Source organism: Dendrobates tinctorius, unplaced genomic scaffold, assembly GCF_039654945.1.
Source record: "Dendrobates tinctorius isolate UK_male_01 unplaced genomic scaffold, ASM3965494v1 ptg000119l, whole genome shotgun sequence".
In the NCBI taxonomy this organism is placed as follows: domain Eukaryota; kingdom Metazoa; phylum Chordata; class Amphibia; order Anura; family Dendrobatidae; genus Dendrobates; species Dendrobates tinctorius.
This window is the reverse complement of record NW_027361787.1, coordinates 10,751-25,970: the sequence shown is the minus strand read 5'-3', so window position 1 is coordinate 25,970 and position 15,220 is coordinate 10,751. Positions and strand designations below refer to the sequence as shown.

Below are 15,220 nucleotides of genomic sequence, written 5' to 3'. Positions count from 1 at the left end.
TCGCTGGGTGGTCGCTAGTGAGCTGCCACACAGGCAGATCTCACCAGCGACATCCCTGGAGACGGGGATCGCTACTTACCTGTCAGACGCGGCGATCCTGCATCCTCCCGCCCAGCTCCACGCGTCGCTCGTTGTCACAGCAGGAAGCGCCGCAGGCAGCAGACGACGAGGAATGGTCCAGCAGCTTCTCGCGCGATCAGCGATAACCAGCGGGGGAGCCGGTCGGAGGTAAGTATCACATGCAGCGATATCGCTAGCAATATCGCTGCAACGTCACAAAATCGGTGACTTTGCAGCGATATTGCTGGCGATATCGCAGTGCGTAACGGGGGCTTAAGCAAATTCCTTCTGACCCCACCATCCAGTTCATGAAGGAATTGAACATGTTGGCAACAAAAGGCAAAACTATAGGGATCTTAAATAAAAAAGAATTCCAATACATTAATAATAAAACTCCCTCTATAGCAGTATTTTACCATATCCTAAAGATTCACAAGAATATAACCCCCCCCGGCAGGCCAATTATATCTGGTATAAACTGCCTTACTGCCATCCTATCAAGATATGTTGATACGCACTTACAAAAATGTATGTCACTGCTGCCATCTTACCTAAAAGACACTACACACACCCTACAAATTTTAGATTCACTAGAGTGGAATAGCAACTCCATTCTGGGAACATTAGATATAAAGTCCCTTTATACAGTTATTGACCCTTTGAAAGGCTGCCAGGCAGCCGAGTTTTTTCTCGATACCTTGGGAATGTACCATAATTCCCAAATAGCGTTTATTGTTGAGTGTATCGAGTTCATCCTCAAGCATAACTATTTTTCAAACGATAACCAATATTATTTACAGACACATGGCAATGCTATGGGTACGCGTTTCGGGCCCAGTTTTGCAAATGTATATGTAGGCATATGGGAGCACAATTTCATTTTCCAAAATAATAGTCTCCATAAGGGCTTGAGATTGTGGAAGCGATTTGTTGATGACATACTTTTTGTTTGGGATGGCACATCTATAGACCTTCAAACATTTATTACCAGTTTAAACACAAATCCATATGGCTTGGAATTCACACCTACATGTAGTAAGATTAGTGTGAATTTCCTCGACTTAACTATTTGTGTGGAAAACAATAAATTAATCTCTAAGGGGTACCACAAGGAGGTGGATTCGAACAGCTATATCCACATCAATAGCTGTCACCTACCGGTGTGGTTAAAAAACATACCCAAGAGCCAATACATGAGGGTAAAAAGAAATTGTACAAACGCCCAGGATTTCCATAAGGAAAGAACGCCTGACAGGTCAGTTTATGGAAAAGGGCTATGATCCCCAAATATTGAAGAAAACCAAGAAAGAGGTGGAAAATATGTCTAGAACCTCTTTAATATTCAAACCTCGTAATAAGGATACTCCATCCACCATTCAAGATCAAATCAAACAACTACCCATTATTACACAATTTCATGCGGGCCATAAAAGATTCAATAACATCAATCGAAAATATTGCCCTATATTACAAGGAGACAAACATATAGGGGACTTGTTACCGAAACACCCTGGATTTGTGTATACTAGAGCCCAGAATCTAGGGCTTCTAGTGGCACCCACTACAAAAACCATTAAACACGTAACTAGGCCATCCTTACGCCAAACACTTCTTATCAATTCAGATGCACAATCCTCCGGTTTTTTGGCATGCGGCAAATGTTCATGCTGTATTAGGACACTGACACGATGGAAGTTACAAACGTCATTCACAGATATGACAAATAATGAGTTCATAATTAGGGATGAAATAACCTGTGCAACGAAGGGAGTGAAATATATTCTCAGGTGCCCCTGCAATAAACTCTATGTAGGTAGAACCAAGAGACGCTTAATGGATAGGATGAAGGAGCACCTGGATAACATTAAAAAAGGATAGGTCACCCCTTATCACGTCACTTTTTGGATAAACACAATAAGTCCTACAAGGGGGTATCCTATTGTGGAATCCAGGTGGTCCCCCAAAAATCCAAGGAAGGGCAATTATTTAAAAGCCATGTCAAGAGTGGAGTCTAAGTGGATTTACACTCTTGACAGTCTGGCCCCAAAAGGCCTCAACTATGAGATAGAGCTATATGCTTTTTAATTAGAGGTTTTTAAATAACTTTTATCCTACCTCTATGTTATATTTTTTGCATTGTCATTTTTATCCGCAATTTATGGCACATAAAAACTAAGGATATATCACCTTTTCACGCCAGTTCCCCTTCCCTCCTAATTTTTTCCTTTATTAAAGAACCACTGCGACAGGTTCATTATGGTTTAGAAAGAAATATATTTTTATATTTTTCTCTATTTTATTATCCTACATTTTTTTCTTCTTTTTTTTCTTTTTTAGTTTTGTGCCTAATTTTGAAAAAATTGATACAATGCAAATATGAGCAGCATGTAGCTTTTAGTGCACAGTCTTTTAATACATAATAGTTTATATGCCTCATTAACATACAGGGAGTTCATATGTTTTTATAATCCTTTTATATTCATACCTATATTCAGTCTCGGGCAAGCAGTGCCAAATTATCTTAAAATTGTTTTAAAATAAAAGTTATGTTTTAACAGATTATATACTTGGCTAGGTAAATCTCCAATTTTTTCAGACAAAGCAGGTTGTCCAATGTGATAAACTAACAACATAACATCTAATCACATTAGAATTACTACTAATCGGATTATAACTAGGCAACAGATAAAGAACAGCCATTATTGTCTTAGATTAGTAAGGGGAGTGTTTTCAGTTGGGCGAGCTACTATATAAGGACGGGCTGACAGGCACACAGCATAGCCCTGACGAAGAGGGAAACCCCCTCGAAACGCGTTGGTTGTTTTGTGCCTCTCGTGCACCCGTCCTTTACACTGCCTGTGACGTCACAGTAGCCCCGCCCCCTGATCTCGCCGCGTCCTCGACGATACTTCCTGCCGGAGTACGTGAGGTGCAGGCGTTTCACCCACTCCCCGGCAACACGCTACTTCTCCTGTCATCCTACCAGTAGCTGCCGCCTCAGCCAGATTGCGACACTCAGCAATCACCACAAGTGTATACGAGCCCTAACAGGACTAACAGGTAGCTGCGACACCAGTACACTTAGTGAATCAGCGTATTTACTTTCATTTAGTGGTTGCCATATTTATTCTATCAGTGGACATCACCCCTGCAACGGCTATAATAAAGCCAGCAGAGATCAGCATAAAGAATCGCATCGGGATCCACTGCCCGTTCAGCAGCCTGCATCACCCACACATTACAACCGGAGTCTAACCACGGTGTTCATATCACCGGACATTGCTCACCTCCTGGGTAAAAACCAGCACCAGTAAGTGCGCACGTACCACTGACACTGGGACTGAATATCAAGTTTGTGGCCACTATTAGTGACCAAACCTAACCCCTTTCTTTTTATACAGCACTCTGTTATTGGTCAGCCAGAAAGGGACCACTCCATCACCTCCAATGGAATAGAAATCTTAGCTATAACCAGTGAGTATAGTGGATTTGTAAAGAATAGCATTAACCCCTTTTTTCAGTCATATATGGATATTTTCATTCTATTATTATTACCTTACTAGCATCTCCGACCACCAAACAAGAGAAACTGCGAGTTATTCACAACACAGATATTCCAATCTACACTGAACACTCTACACCAACCTCACTATAAGTACTAACCAACTAACAATCTGGTTAAAGATCTAGTATCCTCCCCCCTTTTGTCTTTATAAACCTACTCAGTATAGCGCGGAGAATGACATAAATATACAGTCTATTTAGGTTTTATAACAGGAGCCGACACAGTCCTGTCTTTTTCATCATAGAATCATAGAATCATAGAGTTGGAAGGGACCTCCTGGGCCATCTGGTCCAACCCCCTGCTCAAAGCAGGATTCGCTAAATCATCCCAGTCAGATGTCTGTCCAGCCTCTGTTTGAAGACTTCCATTGAAGGAGAACTCACCACTTCTCGTGGCAGCCTGTTCCACTCATTGATCACTCTAACTGTCAAAAAGTTTTTTCTAATATCTAATCTGTGTCTCCTCCCATTCAGTTTCATCCCATTGCTTCTAGTCTTTCCTTGTGCAAATGAGAATAAAGTTGATCCTTCTACAATGTGACAGCCCTTTAGATATTTGTAGACAGCTATTAAGTCTCCTCTCAGTCTTCTCTTTTGCAAACTAAACATTCCCAAATCCTGCAACCTTTCCTCATAAGACAGGGTTTGCAGACCGGTCACCATTCTGGTCGCTCTTTTCTGAACTTGCTCCAGTTTGTTGATGTCTTTTTTAAAATGTGGTGCCCAAAACTGGACACAATATTCCAGATGAGGTCTGACCAAAGAGGAGTAGAGGGAAATAATGACTTCACGTGATCTAGACTGTATGCTTCTGTTAATACATCCTAGAATTGCATTTGCCTTTTTTGCTGCTGCATCACACTGTTGACTCATATTCAGTCTGTGATCTATTAGTATACCCAAGTCTTTTTCACATGTGCTGTTGCTTAGCCCTATTCCTCCCATTCTGTATATGCTTTTTTCATTTTTATTGCCCAGATGTAGTACTTTGCATTTTTCCCTGTTAAAAATCATTCTGTTAGTTGCTGCCCACTGCTCCAGTTTATTTATATCTTTTTGAATCCTCTCTCTCTCTTCTCTAGTATTAGCTATCCCACCTAGCTTTGTGTCATCAGCAAATTTAATCAGTTTACCCTCAATTCCTTCATCTAAATCGTTGATAAAGATGTTGAATAATACAGGGCCCAGGACAGAGCCCTGTGGTACCCCACTTGAGACATTCTTCCAACTGGATGTGCAGCCATTTATGACCACTCTTTGGGTCCGATCACTAAGCCAGTTATGAATCCACCTAACAGTTGCCTTGTCCATTCCATACTTAGACATTTTTTCAATAAGGATTGTATGAGATACTTTGTCAAATGCTTTGCTGAAGTCCATCATAGAAGGAAATTAAGTTAGTCTGACATGACTTATTAGTTACAAACCCATGCTGACTCTGTTTAATCACTTCATTCTTATCTAGGTACTGACATACATGTTGTTTAATAATTTGTTCAAAGATCTTTCCTGGTATAGAAGTCAGGCTCACCGGCCTATAGTTGCCTGGGTCCACCTTCTTCCCCTTTTTGAAGATAGGAACAACATTTGCTCTTCTCCAGTCTTCTGGGACTTCTCCTGTGCTCCAAGAATTTTCAAAGATTATGGAGAGGGGTTCTAAAATTTCTTCTGCTATCTCCTTCAGTACTCTGGGGTGTAATTCATCTGGACCTGGAGACTTGAATTCATTTAGGTTAGCTAAGTGTTTCCTCACTATCTTTCTGTTTATAGATATCCCGGATTCTTCTATTCCCTTAATAGGACAGTGAAGAACAGTTGAGGTTACATTTCCTTTCTGAGAGAAAACAGATGCAAAATAGGAATTTAAAAGTTCGGCCTTCTCAACATCCTGTCTTACCATTTCATCATTTTCATCCTGTAAAAATCCTATAGCATCTTTGACTTTTCTTTTACTTTTGACATATCCCCAAAATCCTTTATGATTGCTTTTGACATCTCTTGCAAGCCTCAATTCATTGTCAGCTTTAGATAATATGATTTGTGCCCTGCAGGTTCTGCAGACAGCATTATATTCTTCTTTAGATATGCCTCCCTCTTTCCATTTTATAAACATTTCTTTCTTCCTTTTTGCATCTGAGGTTTTCTTCAGATAGGTAGCGCCCGTGTATACTCTATTTTTCAAGCGCAAAATAAAAGTCAATATTACCGGCTGACACAAGCAAAAGTCTGTTTTCTTGACCAACCAGAAATCAACACTTAAATTTAAAGCCAACATACAGATAACATTCTATTATTCTTCATCTGCTAAAAATAGTCATCTGGTTAATTAAGGAACAATGCTGCATGTCTTCACAATGCCAAAAGTAAAAAAAAATGTTTCTAAAAATATTTAAAAAATATCAAAGTGCAATTCTTTTATACTTTACCTAATAAAGAGGAGCTATTTTTACTGATACAGTGGGTACGGAAAGTATTCAGACCCCTTTAAATGTTTCACTCTTTGTTTCATTGCAGCCATTTGCTAAATTCAAATTCATACTATCTATTCCTGACACTGGAGTGGATTATAAACTGCTGAAGTATATAGTTTGAGGTAGAATCATACAATGGTAGAGTTGGAAGGGACCTCCTCGGCCATCTGGTCCATCCCCCTGCTCAAGGGAGGATTCGCTAAATCATCCCACTCAGATGTCTGTCCAGCCTCTGTTTGAAGACTTCCATTGAAGGAGAACTCACCACTTCTCGTGGCAGCCTGTTTCACTCATTGATCACTCTAACTGTAAAAAAGTTTTTTCTAATATCTAATCTGTGTCTCCTCCCATTCAGTTTCATCCCATTGCTTCTAGTCTTTCCTTGTGCAAATGAGAATAAAGTTGATCCTTCTACAATGTGACAGCCCTTTAGATATTTGTAGACAGCTATTAAGTCTCCTCTCAGTCTTCTCTTTTGCAAACTAAACATTCCCAAATCCTGCAACCTTTCCTCATAAGACAGGGTTTGCAGACCGGTCACCATTCTGGTCGCTCTTTTCTGAACTTGCTCCAGTTTGTTGATGTCTTTTTTAAAATGTGGCGCCCAAAACTGGACACAGTATTCCAGATGAGGTCTGACCAAAGAGGAGTAGAGGGAAATAATGACTTCACGTGATCTAGACTGTATGCTTCTGTTAATACATCCTAGAATTGCATTTGCCTTTTTGGCTGCTGCAGGTCTGAGATCTGCCAATATGGGGCTAGTTTTCTGACTGTTTCAAATAACATGATTCATGATTTTAGTTTTTTTTTTTTTCGATTAGTCTCGCTTGAAAATAGGTCAATATTAAATAGTTTCTTGATGAGTCGCCTTTGGTGAGGATGATGAAACCCATAGAAATGAGAGGCTTGGAGAGTGAGTGTGTATACGTCACCTCACCCTATATACTGAGATGTGGGGTACATGTTTTTTCTATTAGTCACCTACTGACTAACCTTCAGGGGGTGAATTATGGGTATAGCTTTACATTTGGAATTAATAAAGTTTAGTTTTATCCTTTTGTCAGCAAACATGAAGAATGACAAGAGACAACCCATTTAAGAAGATTTAATTTTGGGTAAAACTATTCCAACATTATTAACATAAAAAAGGCTTCTCCCCTATGTGACGTCTCTGATGTTTATTAACAGTTGATTTCCAAGTAAAATATTTCCCACATTAAGAAAGTGAAAATGGCTTCTCCCCTGTGTGACTGCTCTGATGTCTAACAAGATTCCCTTTCTGGTTAAAACATTTCCCACATTCTGAACATGAAAAATGTTTCTCCCCTGTGTGAGTTCTATGGTGCCTAATAAGATCATGTTTCTGTTTAAAACATTTCCCACATTCTGAACAGGAAAAAGGCTTCTCCCCTGTGTGAGTTCTCTGATGTCTAACAAGAATCGCTTTCTGGCTAAAACATTTCCCACATTCTGGACAGGAAAAAGGCTTCTCCCCTGTGTGAGTTCTATAGTGAGTAACAAAACGTGATTTCTCGTTAAAACATTTCCCACATTCTGAACATGAAAAAGGCGTCTCCTCTGTGTGAGTTCTTTGGTGCCTAACCAATTCTGATTTATCGATAAAACATTTCCCGCATTCAGAACATGAAAAAGGCTTCTCCCCTGTGTGAGTTCTATAGTGAGTAACAAAACGGGATTTCCATGTAAAATATTTCCCACATTCTGAACATGAAAATGGCTTCTTTGCTTTAGGAGCAGTTTGTTTTTTATTGCCTCTTCTGTGACTTTGATTTTCCTTATTAGTCAGTAATGAATCAGAAGATGGGACCTGCTCTATAGGATCAGATGACAGATCTCTGCTGTGAATGGATGATAATATATCTGGAGAAACAGCAATCGCTTCAGTTGTATCTTGTAGGATCTCAAGATCATCAGATTTAAAAATTGAAGATGTCAGCTGTCCCTCTGATCTCCTGTTATAGTCATCTGCTAAGATAAAAAAACATTTTTTTTAAATAAAATATCCTTGAGTTTTATATTTTTGAACATTTCTACTTAAACTGTACATAAAAATGGCAAGCTATGTAAAAAACTTTAATTATTTACCAAGACAATGACAGTTCACAGTCTAATAGAAAACCTTGTTGGATGAGCCAGCAGTGTGCGGTGTTCAACTGTTTGTTCATTCTGCCTCCCAAATATCAAATGTAAAGAAACCAATCAATGTTATGTAGGCGAAAATAATACCAATTCTCATCTCACAAAAACAAGACCCCACTCAGGTCCATCATTTGTCAATAGAAAAACAGATAAGGCAGGTTAGGGTTAGTGCTATAGTTAGGGTTAGTGTTGGGGCTAAAGTTAGGGTTTATTCTAAAGTTAGGGGTAGGGTAAAAAATTAGGCTTTTCTCAATTGTCTCCCCAATAATTTGGTCACGTCAGAGTTTTCTATTTCCGGAAAAAATAAAATAAAAATGAATAAAATGGCCGGTCAGTATTATAGTGCAGAGGAGGCTTATGCACTTTTATGTTCTGACAGTGAAGAAAGTGCAGTGTCAGATGGCGATGTGGATATCGAGGGCTTTAGTAGCAGCGACAGTGATAGCTCAGAAATGAGCATTGATTCTGGTCCATCCTCACACACAAGGACCAGTACAACAAGAAGGTCAAATAGCGCTTCAGGAGAAATGTCTCCAACTCAGGGAACAATGCTCAGTACTAGTGCTGTCCCTAGTGCTCATGAATTGGCGCACACCAATGTCCAAGGGGCTTTGCCTCTTGATGTAGCATTTCCCAGATAGGAGGCTTCGGATTCGGCTACTCCATTCATCCCTAATTTTAATGCCATTCCTGGTATAAATGTGGAGGTGGAAAAATTTGGACCAATTATTTTTTTTAATTTGTTTCTGACAGATAGCTTGCTAGAGCATATTGTCCTACAAATTTATATATGTCCCAATTCGTCAGCCAGAATCCACGATCCTATTATGCTAGGTCAAATTTATGGACAAACTAATGTCCTAGAAAAGAAAACATTTTTAGGACTTACATTCGCAATGGGGCTTGTTAAAAAACGAGCATTCAGTCTTATTGGTCCAACCGCCTTGTTCAAGCCACCCCTATGTTTTCTGCCGTTCTTCCTAGGACCTGTTATGAAAGCTTTTCGCATGTATGAGGGGAAAGATGGCCAACTAGACCCACCAGGATGCCCTACTTATCTGGGGACATCTGGAAAAATGGTTTGGGAGGAGATAACTCCATTTTTGCAAAAAGGCTACAATCTATATGTTGCCAACTACTACACCAGCATATCTCTATTTAAAAGTCTGGTTGAACATAACATAGGGGCTTGTGGGACCATTCACAAAAACTGTCAGGGGTTTCCACAATCATTGGTCAGCAAAAATTTCCGAAAGGGGCAGTCAGGGGCTTTACACAATGGAGAGCTGCTTGTCCTTAAGTATAAGGATAAAAAAGATATTTTTATCCTGAGCTCGATCCACACAGATGCCACAAGGGCCACTGCAGACCAACAGGGATCCACTACTCCAAAACCTGTGTCTGTCATTGACTACAACAAATATATGGGGTGTGGACCTTGCAGATCAGGTTCTACAGCCATACCAGGTATCAATAAAGTCATATATCTGGTATAAAAAGTTAGTCATGTATTTGTTTCAGGTGGCCACATATAATTCTTTTGTGTTATACAAAAAAGCCGGAAATGCAGATACTTTCCTTGATCATCAGGAAAAGGTCACTGAAAATCTTGTTTTTGAAAATTCTGTCCCCGCCAATCCTTTAGAATGTGAAGATGTCAGAAGACTCACTGAGCGACATTTTATTGCACTCATCCCAGTAACTGAAACAAGAAAGAACCCCCAGAGAAGATGTCGTGTATGTTCCAAGAGAGGAATGAGGCATGATCCCCGCTATTATTACCCACAATGCCCATCACTGCCAGCCTTATGACTCCATGACGGCTTTACAATCTTCCACACAGAACCACGTTTTTGAACTGTTTTGACATTCAAGCATTTGGATTATTTAGTGACAGACACATTTCAGTAGAGCTGACGTAACAATTTCCGGGGGTAGGTGGGGGGAGGTCTCCAGAGACACAAGCTGGGCACAATATATTGGGCACTACAATGACATTTCTGCAATTTTTGCTCTGAAACTTCTACGAGTTTCTGGAAATCATCCATGTAGTGAAAATGGTCACTATATCCATAGATGAATTGACATAGGGGTGTCATTTCCAACATGGGGTCACTTCAGGGGGGATTCTGTTGTTCTGGCACTTAGCATCTCTCCAAAGTGCCACAACAGCAGAATCCCCCCTGAAGTGACCCCATTTTGGAAATGACACCCCTATGTCAATTCATCTATGGGTGTAGTAACCATTTACCTATCTATATATTTTCCAATGTAATATCAGGGGTTAAAACAACATTTTAGTGGTAAAAATGTAATTATTTTTTCTTCACTGCCCAATGGTATAATTTTCTGTGGAACAGCTGTGGTGTCAGTATGCTCACTGCACCACTAGAAGAATTCATTCAGGGAAGTATTTGGTAAAATGCAGTCACTTTTGGGGCTTATGCTTATTTGGCACCTCAGGGGCTCTGACAATGTGACATGCCACCCACAAACAATTCCAGAAAAATCTGCTCTCCAATATAGCGCTCCTTCCCTTCCGAGCTCTGCCATGCGCCCAAACAGTGGTTTACCCCCACATATGGAGTATCGTCATGCTCAGGAGAAATTGCACTACAACTTTTGGGGTCCAATTTCTCCTGTTACCCTTTGAAAAAAATGGAGGGCAAAAAGATAATTTTTTGTTGAAAAAATATGATTTTTTTATTTTCATGGCTCTAGGTAATTAACTTCTACGAAGCACTTGGGGGTTCAAAGTGCCCACCACACATTTCCTTGGGGGGTCTAGTTTTCAAAATGGGGTCCCTTGTTGTGGGTCTCCACTGTTTAGGCACATCAGGGGCTCTCGAAACGCGACATGGCAACCGCTAATTATTCCAGCATATTTTACATTCTAAAAGTCAAATGGCACGCCTTCCTTTCCGAGCCCTGCTGTGCGCCCAAGCAGTAGATTTCCCCCACATATGGGGTATCGGCATGCTCAGAAGAAATTGCAAAACAAAATGTATAGTCCATTTTCTCCTGTTACCCTTGTGAAAGTAAAAAAAAAAAAAAAGGTATAAAGGAAAATTTTTGTCATTTATTTTTTCCTTCTACATTCCATTCATTCCTGTGAAGCACCTGAAGGGTTAATAAACTTCTTGAATGTCGTTTTGAGCACCTTGAGGGGTGCAGTATTTAGAATGGTGTCACTTTTGGGTATTTTCTGTCATATTTACCCCCTCACTGTTTAACTTTTAACCCTTATAACTTCCTAACAAAAAAAATTTGATATAGTTCATATAGAGGCTACTGCGCAGGCGCCGCCATCACCGGTGACATTTTGCTGGATGTAATTTTTTTTTCTAAGCCTCACAATAGCCACAATATTATAGGCATTATCACCAATAATATCAATGCTATTATATGCATTATGTAATAATGGGGGCAGGTCAGTGAGGGGTCAGCGACCAGTCATAGGCCGATACAGAGGAATATGTAATCAGAGCACCACATAAAGCCCCGCCCACAGCCCCACCCACAGCCCCGCCCCAGAGCACGAGAATCTCATTAACTGAAAACTACAAATACAGATTACACAACAGTAAACCAGAGTTGCCCTCATTTATGGTGGACCATTGGAGCTACTATGGATCCTGAGCAGAAGATTAGAGAAAATAATATTGCTCCCCATTTCAGGAGAGATTGTGCAGTAATCTGAATTCCTTAGGATCAGAAACAATGTAATTGGTTGTAAGTTCTATAGAAAAGGGATTTCACTGCCCAAAGTCATTTGAACAGTTTTGGGTGGAGGAGAATGTTGTGGTCTAGAGGCAAAATGGTGATCATGGTAATACGGCCGGACTACACCACCGATAAAGCAGCCACAGCCGGTGACTGAGAGGAATCTGTGACTTCTCTGCATTCAGTGGTTAGTACTCACCTGGGTAGTCATATGTGGGAATCTCCTCTTTACACCACTCATCATCCCTCACAAATGTCTCTGGTGTTGTCCTCTTACTGGATAGATCTGGAGGAAACACATACAGGGACTGAATTCATTCTCTACATACAGATAATTATAGGCCGTGTGTATTTAGTCCTGTCTATTACCTGGTGATGTGAGGGGCTGGGGAACCTCCATTATGACGTTCTTGTACAGACCTCTGTGTCCTTCTAAATACTCCCACTCCTCCATGGAGAAATAGACAGCGACATCCTGACACCTTATAGGAACCTGACACATACAATGATACCGTCATCCCCCGATCCCTTCATAGTGTTACTGTATAATGTCCCAGCATTCCCAGCAGTGTCACCTCTCCAGTCAGCAGCTCAATCATCTTGTAGATGAGTTCTAGGATCTTCTGGTCATTGATGTCCTCATGGATCAGGGGGTGAGGTGGAGGCCCCGTGATTGGGCTCAGGGGTCTTCCACATCCCTCAGACACAGGGTCCTGACAGCGATCACTAGAGGTCTTCTTCACCACTGTGTAATCCTGGTTATGGAGAGACACATTAATAAATCTCACTACAGACATTTCCAGAGTCCTCACCTCTCCAGTTCTGTCCATCTGTTATTCCCATAGATAAGAATGATGTAATGTGACGTCATCAGAATCTCTCACCTCTCCAGTGAGATGGAAGAGGATCTCTAGGGTGAGGTGTAACATCCTCTCCGCCATCTTGTCTCTGTCCATATCCATCCTTGATGGGTAAATCAGGAAAATTCTCTTCTGTAGAAGATCTTCACTGAGAGGATCCGATATTGTAGAGACCTGAATGAGAAGAAGATGATCCGATGTAACATCATAAGAATCCGGTGTAATAATACACTTACTGGAGATAATAAGGGAAACATATGAGGAGATTTATTATCTTACAGGGTTTTGTTTTCTTCCCTGACATCTACTAATAAAACCTATATATTTAGGCCACAGACAACAAGCAGTTTCCTCCTCGGAGTCGGCAGCTGAACACGTTCCTCATAGACTCATCTTCCATAACGCTAATTCTCGTCTCATTACCGACACGGGAATCGGCATTAGCAATACTGCAGGAGATATTCATTACACGCGACATGAGAAATAACTCCTTCATGATGAGGACGACATCTTCATCTCCTACTGCGGCTCTAGAGACAGATGTGGCCAGAGTCGGTCACTGCCTCCATCCCCACCGGCCGTCTATATGAAGGTTTCCCGTCTTCCCCGCACTGGAATCTTCTCTCCCGTTAGATCTCAGCTCTGAGTCACACACAGAAGTTTGAGGCTTTTCTGGAAGAACAGGACAGGAGAGATCTGAGGCCGATGTCTCCATGTACAGGGTTTCCCCTCGGGATAAGAGGCTTTTCTATCCCTTTCCCCCAATTAGAGGGGACACCTGTGGATATCGGGGTCTTTACCGGCTGCAGTCCTGGGGGGATTTACTCGGTAACGTGGACGTTGGACAAAAGTCACCATCAATTCCCATCAGAGTGAAGGAACATCGCTCCTCTATTCAGCTCTATGGATCCAGGATGAAATCCACTGCGGCCCCTGCAAGAAAAGAGCGCAGTCTGGTGAGACCCCCGAGGCCGGAGATTTCTACAGCTGCTCTGTGCGCACAGGACCTGTGATGAGGTCACAGGAGGGGAGGAGTCAGGGGTCACATGATCAGGGGCCTCAGTGTGTGCAGGACTCTGCTGTGCTGGTTGTCATGGTGCTGGATGAGGGGAAGTTTCTGTGTGGGGTCAGGAGGGGTTTACAGGGTGGATGTAGCAGAGCCGTGTGTGTACGAGGTGTACGGAGCGGAGCCGTGTGTGTACGAGGTGTACGGAGCGGAGTCGCGTGTGTACGAGGTGTACGGAGCGGAGCCGTGTGTGTACGACGTGTACGGAGCGGAGCCGTGTGTACGAGGTGTACGGAGCGGAGTCGCGTGTGTACAAGGTGTACGGAGCGGAGCCGTGTGTGTACGAGGTGTACGGAGCGGAGCCGTGTGTACGAGGTGTACGGAGCGGAGCCGTGTGTGTACGAGGTGTACGGAGCGGAGTCGCGTGTGTACAAGGTGTACGGAGCGGAGCCGTGTGTGTACGAGGTGTACGGAGCGGAGCCGTGTGTACGAGGTGTACGGAGCGGAGCCGTGTGTGTACGAGGTGTACGGAGCGGAGCCGTGTGTGTACGAGGTGTACGGAGCGGAGCCGTGTGTGTACGAGGTGTACGGAGCGGAGCCGCGTGTGTACGAGGTGTACGGAGCGGAGCCGTGTGTCTACGGGGTGTACGGAGCGGAGCCGTGTGTGTACGAGGTGTACGGAGCGGAGCCGTGTGTGTACGAGGTGTACGGAGCGGAGCCGTGTGTGTACGAGGTGTACGGAGCGGAGCCCTGTGTGTACGAGGTGTACGGAGCGGAGCCGTGTGTGTACGAGGTGTACGGAGTGGAGCCGCGTGTCTACGGGGTGTACGGAGCGGAGCCGTGTGTGTACGAGGTGTACGGAGCGGAGCCGTGTGTGTACGAGGTGTACGGAGCGGAGCCGTGTGTGTACGAGGTGTACGGAGCGGAGCCGCGTGTCTACGGGGTGTACGGAGCGGAGCCGTGTGTGTACGAGGTGTACGGAGCGGAGCCGTGTGTGTACGAGGTGTACGGAGCGGAGCCGTGTGTGTACGAGGTGTACGGAGCGGAGCCGTGTGTGTACGAGGTGTACGAAGCGGAGCCGTGTGTGTACGAGGTGTACGGAGCGGAGCCGTGTGTGTACGAGGTGTACGGAGCGGAGCCGTGTGTGCACGAGGTGTACGGAGCGGAGCCGCGTGTGTACGAGGTGTACGGAGCGGAGCCGAGTGTGTACGAGGTGTACGAAGCGGAGCCCTGTGTGTACGAGGTGTACGGAGCGGAGCCGCGTGTGTACGAGGTGTACGGAGCGGAGCCGTGTGTGCACGAGGTGTACGGAGCGGAGCCGCGTGTGTACGAGGTGTACGGAGCAGAGCCGTGTGTGCACGAGGTGTACGGAG

The 15,220-nt window shown here is 43.0% G+C and overlaps 1 protein-coding gene across 1 annotated transcript; it reads right to left on the bottom strand.

The window, feature by feature from the left end:
* Nucleotides 1–7,188: 7,188 nt before the first annotated feature.
* LOC141101528 (gastrula zinc finger protein XlCGF66.1-like) lies at nt 7,189–12,736 on the bottom strand (the record flags this gene model as incomplete). The annotated part of the gene is made up of 4 exons (XM_073590653.1): nt 7,189–8,084; nt 12,181–12,267; nt 12,351–12,474; nt 12,557–12,736. Coding segments are annotated over 4 exons (1,161 nt in total), but the record flags the coding sequence as incomplete, so codon positions are not given.
* Between the last annotated feature and the right edge of the window lie 2,484 nt (nt 12,737–15,220).